Here is a 15,000-nt window from a genome sequence, read left to right as displayed (position 1 = left end):
GGATGAGTTAAATTGTTTTGTGTTTTGAATTTTATTATTCGGTTGCATGTTAGATAACGGTAAGGAATGCAAATTCAAAATAAATAAAGTAAAAATAAATAAAAAATAAATAAATAAAAACGTGGTACTTGGCGGCTATTTCAAACAAACAAGATATCATACTGCTTTGTGGAAAGGGGATTCCTGTTCCTGCACATCCCTGTCGGAACACAGTTACTGAATTGGCTTCTTTCAATTGAGTGTCTCATCACACAGACGAGTAACGGCGGCGGTAGTTTGAGTGACTACTCATCATCGGTGCCATCCACGCCGAGTACCAGCCAGAAGGAGCTGCGCATCGATGTCCCGCAGAGCACCAATACACCCACACCCGTCCGCAAGCAGTCCAAGCGTCGCTCCAACCTCTTCACGGTCAGTTTGCATCATGGGGCTTCTTGATGACAATGGTTGTGATTGTGAATGATCTGCCTGCATATCGTCCCCAGTCAAGGAAAACCAGTGAGACGGACAAGGATAAAAAAGGTCTGGAGGCTCGCGCCGACAGCATCGGCAGTGGGCGAGCTATTCCCATCAAACAGGTGAGACTTCCTGTCGGTTAGCTCTTCATTAAGAGTGAAATCACATACTTGACATCAATTAGAGCACCAAGCTCTCCTGGGTGCTCCAAGCGCATCATTAAGAGACTCGCGCCTCCCCACCCCCTGTTCCCCCACTTGATCGCCCATTCCGTGCCATCGCGTAGCACTTCAAGCTGCTTCTTTTGCATTCAGCCTCTCATTTGCAGCTGAGCGCTTTGGCTGGCGTGGTAGAGTTTTCAAGGAATAAAGGGCCGAGAGGAAGGGGAGTGCAAGCAACCTGCTGTGACGGCGAGGGGAGCGTTGGAATTGGCTCTTAATTTGCGGCCAACGTGTCGCAGCAGCGGTGGGCTCTCCTCCCGACAAGCATATCAGGCAATTAGTGAGCGCTAATCATGACCCTCGTGTCGGCGCCGCAGCCTCGTTTGTAATCTCTTAATGAACAAATTGCATCTCTGATTAGGGGCCATCTCATCGGGAGAGAGAGAGAGCAGTCGAGACTGTAGCACAGGCATCAGTAATTGTCTCGAGATACCATTCCCATTGTGTATTTCAAAACCTGTGATGTAATTGCATCTCAACGGGCTGAGTCCAGATTTTTGGTGGGATTAATTTAGTTTGAGAGCAGTTGGCGTTCCATAAGCACTTGGCTTGTTTTGAAGAGGAATCTTATAGTTGTATTATAGTTATACAATAGCTAAGTGTAAAACGGATGTCTCTCTGCTCCTGTATGTGTGTGTGTGTGTGTGTGTGTGTGTGTGTGTGTGTGTGTTTGTGTGTGTCTGTCATTATCACACAGAAATGAAAGTGCCCTCTTGATGTTATAATCTAAGTTTCTCTTCCTTAGGTCCTGTTGCGTGTTCACCAGGGAGGTCAGACTAAACGGCTAGATTTTGAGCCCTCATAGGCGCTGTCAGTCATAAAGATTAGAGGGGATATCAGTTGGTCGTTGAGTGTTTATGTGGGTTTGAACTCCGGAGAGCTTACCTGTGTGCCGTTCCGTGACCACTCCTGATCTCATTAGAGTGACTCTGGGCCACTCGAGGTGATGCTGGTTCAGCCCGCCTCTTTTAAAGAAAAGTCTTTTTGTGAGAAGCACGGTCATTAAAAGTACCCATCGCAATGTTTGGGTCTCAGTAACAAGAACAGTCTGACCTAATTGGTCCTGTGCACATATTATGTTTACACACTTGCTTTTTAAAGGGTACGTTTATCCATAGTAGGATGCACATAGTGGTTAAGAATGATTTTGTCACAATATTATGGCTTCCCTCAACTACAGGGAGGTCTTTTATTGAATTCCAAACCGCAAGAAGAGAAAAAATCCAGACCTGTATTAATTAATGTTGCAGTTTTCTTTCAAATGCTGGCAAATTATGTGTAGCGGTGTGATGAAACGTTTAGATGAACTCTTTCAGTGCCAAGTGTTATCAGAAAAGGCATCCTCTAGGTAGAGTGCCTGGTATCTTTAGCATTTTCACTCATATTTTAAGGCCGACAGGATGCTATGTCTATATATGAACTTTATTACAGGCTCAAGGCCCACAGGGGAATCACAATACAAACACCAATTATACAATACAATTCACATTCATATACGTACAACAGAAACGCTAATCAAGGGACTCATACCAGTACTCCCAGGTTAGAAACAAGAGCCTAACAGAGCTACGACTTGGATCTACTAATTGTGCAATCAGCTTATTTGTAGAGCGGTCCAGCCTTCCCACAAAATGACAAGTAAACACAGGTGGTACCAATGGTTTTCATTCCTTACTCATTTGTAATATGTGTTGTATGCGTGAAAGCACTTCCATCAAATGGTCGCAGTTATCACGACAGTCCTCAATTGGCTTAGTATGAGAGGCACTATTGTAGTCAAGGGTGTCAGCTACCCTCCATAAAAGCGTTTTTGACAAGAATTTTATTATTTGTATTACTATTTTAAAAGACGGGAAATCTTGTCCATGGCACTGAAAGAGCTAAGCCTCTTTGGCCTTTAGATTAAATAGGCGACTTGAGCTCGGCCATCGTGTTGCTGGTTCCTTCCCTGCTCTACATCTTCATATCTATTTACACCCTGGCACCCTTCATATAGTTGGGACCAGTTAAGGCCACACATAGACACGTGGGTCAGGCAAGGTCAACTTCCCTGTGGGCGGGTGGCCAAGGCAGAATAAGAGTCGAAACCATTTGTGAGACCTTCTTCCGCTTTCAGCAGAACAAATCTCCACAGTTGTGTATACATTTTTCTGTCATACTCTAAATAGTTTTAACAGATATCTATGCTCACATGCATTAAAGATAAAAGATCTAGGCAAAACCTTTATTGTTCTTTCAATATGAGTTTCGGCAGACGTAATGGTGAGTGAAATATCCCACTGAACAATAAACCCTGGAATCTTTTTTTTTTTTTTTTTTTTTTTTTTACTGGAATGCAACGGATGCATCCAGCGTTGTTTACTCCTCCACATCTGCTCCACTTCACTAATTAGCTGCTAATTGGCACAGAGAAGCAAACAGCTCATTCAAGTCTCTGTCAGGCAGTTGACTGAGGAGTGAGGAACTAATGACAAACAGTCAAACCTATACACAAGGTACACTCAAACCTACAGTACACAAAAAGAAAAAAGGAATTTGAGGTAGCTGTTGAATAATTTTGTCTGGTCATGTCAGGATTCTACCGAAACTGCATACAAAAATGTCTGTGCAAATTTACAATAACTACTGTTAAAACATGTGAGCCAACATGCTTTTAAAATAGGGGGAAAAAAAGAACACTCATTTTTAAATGTTTCATTTGTGTATCAAGAAACCTGATTAACTAATTAATCCCTAGGAAGGTATTAGTCCCAGCTTCCAATACAAGAGAGTGTTAAGATACAAACCTGATCAAAATCTTGAGTCTTCCTAAGAATTTTTTTTGTTTTGGTTTGGAGAGATTTTTGAACGATTGTCTTAAACCAGTGGTGTCAAACAAATATTTATTTCGGGCCGCATTGTAGTGATAGCTTCTGTCAGAGAGCCGGAATGACTGTGAATTCAAATACATTTTAAGTGTGTTGATCACACATTTACCAAGATTTGATATCAGAAGCCGGCAAAAACTGTTCAAAAGAGATTTGGAGGATAAGAAAATGTTTTTCTTCTCCCAAATTTTTTAAAAGTTAATTTTGGTATTTTTGTCAGAAACCTGAAGTCAAATCAGCATTTCAAGGGCCACAAAAAGTGAGGTGGCGGGCCGGATCTGGCCCCCGGGCCTTGACTTTGACACCTGTGTCTTAAACTTTTGATCTTCTGATTCTTCTGAATCTGTAAACAGTTTATTTCAGTTGATTATGGATATTTTTAAATACAAGTTCCAAATGTTTTGTTTCACACACTCTTTTTGCGTATTGGCGCTCTACTTAAAACCTCATTAACTGTCTTAGTGCCATCCCGTTATCGTGAAAAAGGAAACCTCTAGAGCAGTGTTTCTCAACCTTTTTTCAGTGATGTACCCCTAGGGGTGGGCAACTCCGACTCTCGAGGGCCGGTGTCCTGCATGTTTTCCAGTTTTCTCTCCTAACACACTTGATTTAAACCATTAGCTCATCAACAAGCTCTGCTGGAGCTTGAAAATAATACTAATCATTTGAATCAGGTGTGTTTGAGAGAGAAAACATGCAGGACACTGGACCCCGAGGCCTAGATTTGCCCACCCCTGCCTTAATCAGTGCAAAGAATTTTTGCGTTTAAAAAATATTAAAATAAGACTTAAACATGGCATTGGTGTCTATTTTTATTAAGCTTTACACTCTTTCAAACTTCATTAGTATTGGTAAACAAAATACAAAAAAATCAACCTAAAGTGACCTCTTTTGGATCATAGAAGAAATCTGTCATAAATTTTTTTTTACTTAACTATAAATAAAAATATTAAATATAAATGTAAATAAATATTTGTGCCCAGAAAAATATTAAACATAAAGCATCCTGTTTTGAGGTTACAATAGAGATCTGTTTCCAAAAAATAAATAATTAAAATAAATATATCATTAACTTTATTTTTAATGAATATTTGCCCACAAAAAAAAAAAAATCAACATATAGTGTCAGACCTGTTTGCGAAAAGAAATACCTGTAATTATAATCAAATATATGTCCATAGAAAGATATTAAACATTTTGCTTTGGATGACAATAGAGATATCTTAACAAAGGTAAATCATTAACTTAATTATTAATAAATATTTGCCCTTCCAAAAAATGATCAAAATAAAATGTCAGACCTGTTCTCAAACAAGAAATAATAATGAATAAATATTTGTCCACAGAAAATTATTCAACTTAAAATGTCCTCTTTTGGGATCATAGTAGAGATGTGTTCACTAAAAGAAATCATTAACCTTACAGGAGACAAGAGGTGGCACATGACAAGTTGGGTCAAACCATTCGAGTATGGGGCTTTTTACAATAATGAATTTGAATAACCTACTGAACATAAAATTAATTTTATGAACGTATATTTTCCTGAAACAATGAATTAATTCAACAACTGCTCTAGGGGGCCAGTATGTTTAGCATTTGCACTCATCTTTCAAGGACGACAGAATAGTTTGTGCTATGTCTATATAAATATGGGTGGTATCATACTGTATGAAAGATTGATTTCCATTACTTACTTTGAATTGCATGTAGGTAATTTCTGTGTTGTAAGTGCAGAAACACTGCCATCCGGTGGTCACAGTTATCACTACAGTGCTCAATCGGCTTTGATTAGGTAAGCGTTAGTCAAGGGTGTCAGCTACCCTCCGTAAAAAAAAAAAAACATTTTTGACGAGAATGTTATTATTTATTCTTGTTATGACTAATTTAAAAGACAAGAATTCTCGTCCATGGCACTGAAAGAGTTAAAATTCAAATGTGCAAAGGGTAAATTCTAGCTATTTTTCAACAGGTCTTAAACTTCTAATCAGTTCTGTAAATTGAGTCACCGCACCGTGGCGCATAATTATGAGGAGGAGGACGGCAATAATACAGTGGACCCCCACATACATGTGGTTTGACACCCATGGATTCACCTGTTTTCACATATTGGAAGATTGTTATCTTTTTTTTTTTAACATTTTATATCCAATGCATTTCAATGGGTGCCAGTCATACATGAATTGTCATTATTTGCAGGCCAGGCCAGTCCTTGTTCCCCACTGTAATTGGAGAGGAGCACAGTTGAAAATATATGGCTTCTGAGACTATTGATCAATACGTTGTGTAATATAATTCTATGACATTTGAACAGTAATATTTCAACTTTGGAAAATATCACATGTACAGTAAATAATGGTTTAACATTATATATGGAGCAGGGGAGCTCCAAAAATTACATAAAGTTACAGATAAAGCTTTAACTTTTAAGGTGAAGTCTCATAAAGGTCAGCATGATTACCTGAAATCATAATGACAGAAACAGATCGTAGCGTGATGTAAAAAGCAAACTGTGTCAGTCAACGTTAAGTTGCATGCATGCATGCGTGCACCTTGCAGTGATGGATGAATATGAATGATGTCTGATGAAGACAATGCTGACAGGAAGAGTGGGCACGAGGCATAGAGGCAGTGCCTTTCAGACATTCCTGCTGGTCTAAACTAGTCTATACTGTACATTCCCTGATAACAAAGTGTGTGCCAATGGAAGCCAATTGAGTTCACTTTTAAATAAGGCAAAAATCCAAGCCTTGCCATTTTTCAATATCTTTGTATGGAACCTTTATAACTTTTTATGCACTTAAAGTGACACTGTGTAAGATTCAAAAAGAGTATTTTAAAGTATTATAAATTCTGAAAACTTGCAAATAAATGTGTTCTTAACGACCAACATTATGTTTTCAATATAATTGTAGGTCTAGTAATCACTAAATTATAGGTTATCATTATATTATCTTATACGTGGGGTGGCACTCCATGTCTGGTATAGCTACGAAGATCTGGAGGAGGTGCGTGTATTGCTGCATTTATCGTTATGCCCCCAAAACTCCCACATCAGCACGCGAAAAATTACACGTACTCGCTTTAAAGACACTGTAAGACATGTTAAAATTGTATACCATGTACAAAATAAATTCTTATGTAGTTGGCTGTTAGTAGCAAGTGCTTTGTTAGCTGAGGTTGTTACAGCATTATTTTCAATCAAGGAAGCGAGCAGATTGAGCCAACATCCGAGTCAATCCTTCAGGAATATTACTAAAACGGAGAGGATCATGTAAAAGTTACGAGTCTCCACCTGATTCGAGTAAGAGTGTACCGTTGAGAGAACACGGAACGGTATTCCATTTGACTTAATTGTGGTCAATCGTAAACATGGTGAAACACACAACAAATATTTATGGCAAAAAAAACAAAACTTGAGTCTGGTCACTCACTGACCACTCATAATGTCGGAAATCTGAAACACACTTAACCCACAACAAATCAGAAAATATGAAAAATTTACAGGGATGAGATTTATTCAGTTTTGCTATAGTTTTTACATTGTCACCACTGTTTCCCACTATTGGTGCGTTGCTTGTGTGTTTGACCCTAAAATTAAGGGTGCATCTAAGACACAAATGTGTCCTATATTAGGCAAATTACGGTGTTTAACAAAAAGTGTCACTATGAAAAAAAATTGTTGAAGTTGTTCATTCAGAATTAAGTGGAAATGTGTTATTTGCTCTTCTGTGTTTGTTTTTTTCACTAAGCAAAATACCTACAGCCCATGAGGAAAAATACGGGATGCTCCAATTACTTTGAAATCACCTGTGGTGATATCGTCTTCCATTTGAAGAAAAGGATGGTAAAATAATGGCAGCTATGACAAAGAGAGGTTGTAAACACTGAAAAAACAAAAAACAAACATACATTGCAGCTTACAGGAGCTATATGCATTTTGCTAAACTAATCAGTTTTGGAAAATAACTCCGCATCGCTGAAAAATGGCTTACTCAATGGCTCTTCTTTTATATTTACGTATTCACACAAGAGCATTAATTTTGTCGCAGTCTGCTAATGAAAGAAAACATTTTTGAAAACTGGGAAATTTATGTTATGCGTTATTTTATCTTACAAATTTTGCAAAAATCTCAACTCTCAGATTCAATTTTGTGAGATATCTCATCTCATGAGATTTGTGTCCCGTCCCATCTCTAATATATAGTCGAAAGTAAAAAGGGAAAATGCTAACCTCTGATCTGGTGAATTTTGGTTCCTCCACCCACTGTTCCTGAGATTAAAGTAAAAAGGGAAAATGCTTAGCTCTGATCTGGTGAATTTTGGTAACTCCACCCACTATTCCTGAGATAATAGTTTACGCTGCATACTTCTTGACATGGGATAGCACTCCTCCCTGTAAGAGGTGATTAGTGCTGTAATTGGCTCTCCGTGTCGCAGAAGAGTACAGAGCTAGCTGGTTTTGACAAGTGTGCTCGTCCCCTCTCGGCGCCGGCTGCTTTGTCAGGAGTTAAATTGCATGGTTAATTCGGATGTTATTTACCCTGTAATTCATTAGTTTGGGCCGCCATTGGCGGCTTGCAGGCTGTAATTTCACGCTTGGCAATAAAAGATGTCTCATAATCTGCTTCATTTAGCAGCCAAAGAATTTAATGAAATTAACTGTGGTCCTAATTAAGACGGTGAATATTAAAGACCTGCTATCAAGGCTTTAACGAGGGTGACACTATCCGCCTTTCGCCGGATACGAAAAATATCATTTCCCAGGGAAAGGTTGTCACTGCTCGGAGCCATTTTGGCCGTGATGACATTTTTGTCACACACACTCACCCCTGCAAATGAGATTTTGCAGGGGGCGTCGCTCCCATTTTAGTCGGTGGAATAATTAAATCACGGCTCACAGGCGTCAATCAGAGAACATACTCAATTCGCCTCATCTCCAGTTTTTGTTTTCCACAGGCCTGTCTCATGATGACCGTTGTTGGCCTGAGGGTGTGCGTGTTTTATGTCTGTAAATACACTAAAACTAACTGGTGTAGTACGCTTTTTGGTTTGTCATTCGTGGTCCAAATAGCCACTTTCTTTGGTCGCCAATCTCGTCCTTTGGGCGAAGTGACCCTCAGTCAGTCAACTATGTTTATCTTCTGAGTCAGTTTTAGCGCAAACAACTTTCTGAAAGGAGGAAGTTTGTAAATGTTTGATCCAGCGAGGCATTTTGTCGACCACGTATCAGCCGACGTAACCGTGCGGCCACGGCGTCGGCAATCTCGCTGCAACCACACATGCCCACTGAAAGCATGATGGATGAGCTGCGATGGCCGGTGCGATAGAGAAGGCAGCGTCCAGTTTCCCTCCCACCCACTGTCACCATCCCCAGTCTGCTGTCTAAGGGTGACACCTCTAATTTAGTTTCCCGCTCTTGTGGGATTTCCTTTAACAAAAGGGCCGTGGCCCCTCAGAGGTCTGCCCATTCCGTGCAAAACGTGTCCTCCTCTGTCTCACAGATAGAGCGCCCCTTTATCTCCTTTGGGATCACACCCAGAAGAGACCATTGTGTGACGAACATCGGGGTGTTGGAGGGAATAAATACTCGATTACCGTGTTTTTCAACCTTTTTTTTTCCTTTGAAAAAAACCTACAGACACACCACCAGCCGAAAATTGCCTGTGATTAGCGATGCTGACTTCTGTCAATTACTGCCAATCACCATCACCCCTTATGATCTTGTCTCAAAGTACTGTGCTGCCGCCTATTGGAGACGAGTATTTATTACATGATTATTCTGTAACAAGGCATGGTTTGATATCAGATTCTGACAGTATGATAACCTTGAGCAAAAGTCTTCCGATATGACAGAATTAAAGTTACTGTTCTGAAATATATCACTTTAAAATGTTTTAGCAAAATAGTCACCGTTTTTCCACACTGAAAAAAATCGTTTTAAACATATAAACATATATACACATATACACATATACATATATACATTTAAACATATATATATATACAAATATTTATTTATTTATATATTTTTTTTCAGACTATAAACCGCGACTTTTTCCTCATGATTTGAGCCCTGCAGCTTATAGTCCAGTGTGCTCAAAAAGTTTAAAATATATTATTAAAAATATAAAAAAAAAAACATGTCTAAATTGAATAAGATCTTGTATCGAAGTTTGTGACTTGTAAATTTGATATTTGGGATACGGTAAATATGATTGTATTTATAATATTATGATTGTGTATATTATTTATGTGCAGTGTGCAATGCTTACTAAATTAATGTATCAATTAAACAATGGGAGACAGAATACTATCAAAGTGTTGATTTCAAGTTTGAACTGCTATTTAACTCTGCAGTGTTCTGTTGGTGATTTGTAGGTTATATCGATCCACCCAATTTTCTATAAAAATAATGTTGGGACTAAACATACAGGCACGTTCAGTCTGTTAAAGACAGGATGTTGCAGTTGGGAGACAAAAAAAAAAAAATTTTTTAAACTTTTATATACCACCTTTTTGCATAAATATCTGATGTTATGAGCTGCGGCTTATAGTGCAGCGCGGCTTTTCCGTGGCAGAAGATGTTTTTTTGCTCAATTTTTGCTGCTGCAGCTCATATACTATGTAAAACCATTTACCATGCTCTATTAAAATCAAATCAAAACTAACCTTCACTAAGCAAAAAGTCTGCCTCGAAAATGAATTTCCAGTAATATAGTCGTGTGTGGCCATTGTGTGATGATGCACTAGCATGTTGTGAATCCCCGTGAAGCTGCCTCAGAATGACCGGGGAGTTCCTCATCCTAAAAGTAATTTCACAAATTATTTATATAAATAGACAATAGCAACCAATAAACATTGAAAACACCACGATGTGACCCTCCATCGTAACATCTAACAGAAGCCAGACACACGGACCGTTGTGTGAAATACAAACACAGCTGTACATTTATGCGGCATATTTGCTTTTTCTTACCTCATGGCAGAGCTTCATGTCATCTCAACTTCGGCGAATAATCCAAATGCAATTCGTTCAAAGGCCTTTATGGCATCCCAACTCCTGTTATTACTCTTAAAAGCATTATCCAATGCTTCCAAATGTACTGTTCTACATCTTCACTTTCTTTCTTTATCTAACCGGTCTTAATTCTCCCACATCGCAATCATAGCTTCTAAAATCAGTAGTCCCACCTCACCAAATGTTACAGAACCCAACGACAGGTCCATTGCTAGACTAGCGAATGCCATAATTCAAGAAATCACCCATCACTACCCTCAGGACGCAGATCCAGGACACTCAAGTTCAGAAGAGCCCGTCTCGGAAAATCCTCATTCCTGCAGCTATTGCCGCCCCTTAACAGCAGGCCTCATTAACCTGCTTCTGCTACTGTATACTGTCTTTGTCTTGTGGGGTCTTTTGTTGTCAATTGTTTTTTCTTTTCTTTCAATAATTGTTGCGTGATGTGTTAACGATGCCCGAACTGTCAGCAAAACGGAATTTCACTACAGGGACCAGCAAGTAAATAGAAACGATGTAAATCTGATCTAATTGTTTCAGGCCTAGTTTGAATTTCTCTAAATCTTTTGAATTTTAACCTGAACGTCAAATTTTTCAATGAATTATTCAATTCGGTTTACTTTTAAAATAATTGTCAGATGCTGCCCTATTAGCATAGTTTTTCTTAATTTACAATTTATTTCATGAATCATTGTGGGTTTTTCAACACAAGGGTCGTACTGATTTTTCTCTGTGACCTGTATATGAGAAGCAGGTTTTATTAACTACACTATATCTAAAACTAATATAGATTTTGCATCCATGTCCGCACACATTAAAATTAGGTTAAATTACTACATGTCTTAATGAAGCGCAAAATTTTGGACTTGGAATGCAGCACAGAACGATTCCACGTCTTTGTCTGACACATGACTGCCGTACGACCCTCTGGTACGAAGGAGCCTGACGCATCATCTAATGAAAGACTTCATCTCTCAGCTTCCCTTCAACACGCGACCTTTCCTAAGCACTACTTCTTTTCAGTCTTTATTCACAGTCCAGTTTCCTCTACCTGAGCTTAACGGTGACGCTCCCCAATGCCTTTGGACATTTTTGGACGCTTAACAAATGACATCATCCTACCATCAACCCGGCCTCCCCCTCCTCCCCCCAGCTATCGACCTTTTCCTAAGCACTGGGCCACAATACTTCATGGGGCGGGGAAGTGCCAAGTGAGTATATCTGAGGACATATTTATTTCCCCACACGGAGACCTTGTGGGCTGTCATGACAGGCAGCCTGCTCCTGAAGGCGAATCATACCGTCTGTGTCACCGAGCCTGCAGACACACATAATGAAACGTATTAGCCATCAGCGTTCGCTTAGCCTCACCCTCATGCAAAGTGATTGCATGTCATGCATAGGACGGATGACTCAAATGAATCCGCTGATGTCTCCTGTCCTAAAAAGTCTTTCGGACAAACCGTTGTGAAGAATGTTAGCAAAGTCACTAACAATCTTGGACACCTTTTGACGACAGTCTTCCTTTGTCACATGCGTTACTAAAAATTATAGCGTGTGTGTGGGGAGTATATCAGGAAATTCCAGGACTGGTGTTAACCTACAGATTTTCCTTTCAAAGGACTTTCCCTGGGTCTCTAACATACTTACCTAACCTGCTCTTTCATACAGTACCTTCATGTACTCTTGGGAAGGGTCGGAGCTTGGGATCTTCAGTAGCGTCATCGTCCTATACTTCACTTCTACGAAACTCATCCCCTTTCCTTCGTTCGCCTCGATCTTTGGAAAGATGAGGTGAAATCCCTTGGCTATTTGGTATTGAATTTAGTTGAGGTCGGAACATTCCTTTGCCTCATGAGTTTCAATCAGAAGGATAAAACACTTTGAACGCGAATACCTTGCTGCGGCGGTGTAAATGATTAGAGTGGTGGAAAGGGGAACATTAAAACGTTTAATGATACAAAGAAGACATTAATGATACAAATAAGATTATATTCCTTTTGTCCACCCTGCGCTCAGCTCGAACCTATCTGCATTGTTTGTGGTGATAACAGTGTAGTCATGGGCGCTGAGAATGCAGAATACAAGTATGTCCACGATAAAAATCTAAACTAAAACAAGAATTAAAAAACATACAGCCATTAAAATACTTATGCCAGGAATGAGACTTCCAGAGAGCAATTACAGCAGACTTTACTATTCAGTGAGAGTGTTGAAGATATCGACAAAGTGGGCTCTGACATCTCGAGAAATCCTCTCGAACAGTAGTCCTCAAAGTGGGGTCCGTGGCCTGACTGCAGGAGTCTGTGAAATAATTTTGGTTACTAATAAAAAATAACATATTTGTGTTCATTTTTTTTTTTTTTAGGTTAAACTGTGAAAGTATTCATGACTCTTAAATAAAGCAATCAATTCAACCGGTTTAATATGGTTTCAAATTTGGCAATATCCTTTAAACTAGTGGTTCTCAAAATTGGGGTGCACAGACCCCCGGGGGTCCATGGCCTGACTGCGGGAGCTCTGTGAAATAATTTGGGTTAATAATAAAAAAATACCGTATTTTCCAGACTATAAGCCGCACCTGTACATAAGCTGCAGCAGTAAAATATGAGCAAAAAAATATTTTTTGTCATGGATAATCCTCACTGGACTATAAGCCACAGGCAATAACATGAGATATTTTTTGCAAGATGATGGTACATGGAAGTTTATGTATTTGTTTCGTTATTTAATTATTTTGTAATTGTCTGCCAACAGCAACATCCTTTCTTTAACAGACTGAACATGCCTGCATGTTTAGTCCCAACATATTTATAGAAAATGGATGGATGGATATTTTCAACACTAACAGAATACTGTTAGTTAAATAGCTGTTGAAATCAATACCTCATCGCATCTTTTTTTACCTCCCTTTGTTTAATAGATTATTTTAATGAACATAAAAACACTCCACATAATTCATATATACGATCATAAGTACATAAATAAAATCATATACTGTGTACTGTATATAAAATTTACACGTCACAAATTTACCCAAAATTTTATACATTCTCTTATCCAATTTAGACATTATATATATATATATATATATATATATATATATATATATATATATATATATATATATATATATATATATATATATATATATATATATATTTTTTTTTTTTTTTTTTTTATATATATTTTTTAAACTCTTTGGGCACAGCCATTGATAAACTTTTCATTTCTATTTCATAGTTGTTCCATAAATGGAAACTTCGAACAGATACACATATTTGCTTGCTGATGTTTGGTGTTTCTAATTGCTTGCTTGCTTGCTTGCTTGATGGCCTCAAGCCAGCAAAGCTAAAGTGGAATTTGACTTTATGATGCTGTTTTTGACTTAATAATTGGCAGCAAGCTGTTTGGGGGGAAATGGACCCAGTTTTGTCATTTTGTATGCTTCAGTATGGCTGAAAAGTAACAAATATACTTGTCATATTGAATCTGTCGGTGAATAAAAAAGGCACTTTTTTTTTGTTTAGTTTGCACAAACACCTGCAAATGGGGTGTCCTCGGAAAATTTGCTATCTAAAAGGGATCACTGACTCCAAAGAGTTTGAGGGAGCTCTTCATTTGGTTTGGGTTTATCTTACCTGAATTGAATTTGATGTGATTTGTGTTGTTCAGAATAAATCAAACAAACTGGATTCAAACTGAATATGCCCCCCTAAACAAATGAATAAATTGGGAATGTTCTTAAAATTACAATCGATCGTCAACTGATTTCACATCTTCGCATTTAGCTAAAATGGACCCGATGTTGTCAATTTTTTTGCAATGGAGAACTGCACTGTTGTGTGAGAATGTTGTGTTTCTGCTATTATTTCACTGCAAATGACGGCACCCCGGCCGGGCCTTCCGCTCCTCCGTCCCTCGAGCGGCGGTCGTCTTAATCAAAGCTGAGCGTTGAGAGCAGCGCCGAGAGTGCTTGGGCCCGTCTCAGCCACCGGCCTCCTCCCTCCCTCGTCTGCTCCTTCTTGGGTGTTGCCGCCGCATGCCCCCTCCCTTCACGGCTGGACTCTATTAATATCCTGTGTCGGCGTGTTAATGTTGTTGAGGTCCAGTGGAGTGACACGCGTGGCAGCACGGCTTTAATTGCTAATCAGTGGACAGTTTTATCCGTTGCTGCCGCCTCCCATTACCCCCCCGTCACTCCTCCCTTCGCCATGCCTTTCTCCCCGCCATCTACGCGACCTTCGTGCTCTCTCACCTAATGAATGGAGCACAAATGAAGTGTGGGCGGCGGTCGCCCAGCTTCACTGCTCAGTCAGCCGCGGCTGATGTGCGTAGGAGCGGCGAGCAGAGAAGCGGCGACGTTAACAAGCCTGAAGAGGGAAAAAGTCAGACAATTAAACGGCGCTGGCAAATGTCGTAAGCTCGTTACGGCACT

General features: G+C 39.3%; 1 protein-coding gene and 1 long non-coding RNA gene across 4 annotated transcripts in view; one reads left to right on the top strand and one right to left on the bottom strand.

The window, feature by feature from the left end:
- Positions 1-15,000, top strand: part of agap1 (ArfGAP with GTPase domain, ankyrin repeat and PH domain 1) — a 91,658-nt gene that overhangs the window by 39,719 nt on the left and 36,939 nt on the right. For all 3 annotated transcript variants that reach the window (XM_088407373.1, XM_088407370.1, XM_088407371.1), the window contains 2 exons: positions 256-411; positions 486-578. In XM_088407373.1, the coding sequence (XP_088263499.1) occupies positions 256-411; positions 486-578 (249 nt within the window). The remainder of the gene's footprint in view (positions 1-255; positions 412-485; positions 579-15,000) is intronic.
- The window catches only part of LOC148426969 (uncharacterized), a 4,231-nt gene continuing 1,760 nt past the window's right edge, over positions 12,530-15,000 (bottom strand). Inside the window, exons 2-3 of the long non-coding RNA XR_015864720.1 lie at positions 14,821-14,935; positions 12,530-12,866 (exon numbers count right to left, since the gene is read on the bottom strand). This is a non-coding gene — a long non-coding RNA (uncharacterized LOC148426969). The remainder of the gene's footprint in view (positions 12,867-14,820; positions 14,936-15,000) is intronic.

This window comes from Hippichthys cyanospilos, chromosome 2 (assembly GCF_059441005.1).
Source record: "Hippichthys cyanospilos isolate Australia breed blue-spotted pipefish chromosome 2, RoL_Hcya_1.0, whole genome shotgun sequence".
NCBI classification, from domain to species: Eukaryota; Metazoa; Chordata; class Actinopteri; order Syngnathiformes; family Syngnathidae; genus Hippichthys; species Hippichthys cyanospilos.
Note: the sequence above shows the minus strand (reverse complement) of the source record. Positions and strands in the feature narration are given on the sequence as shown.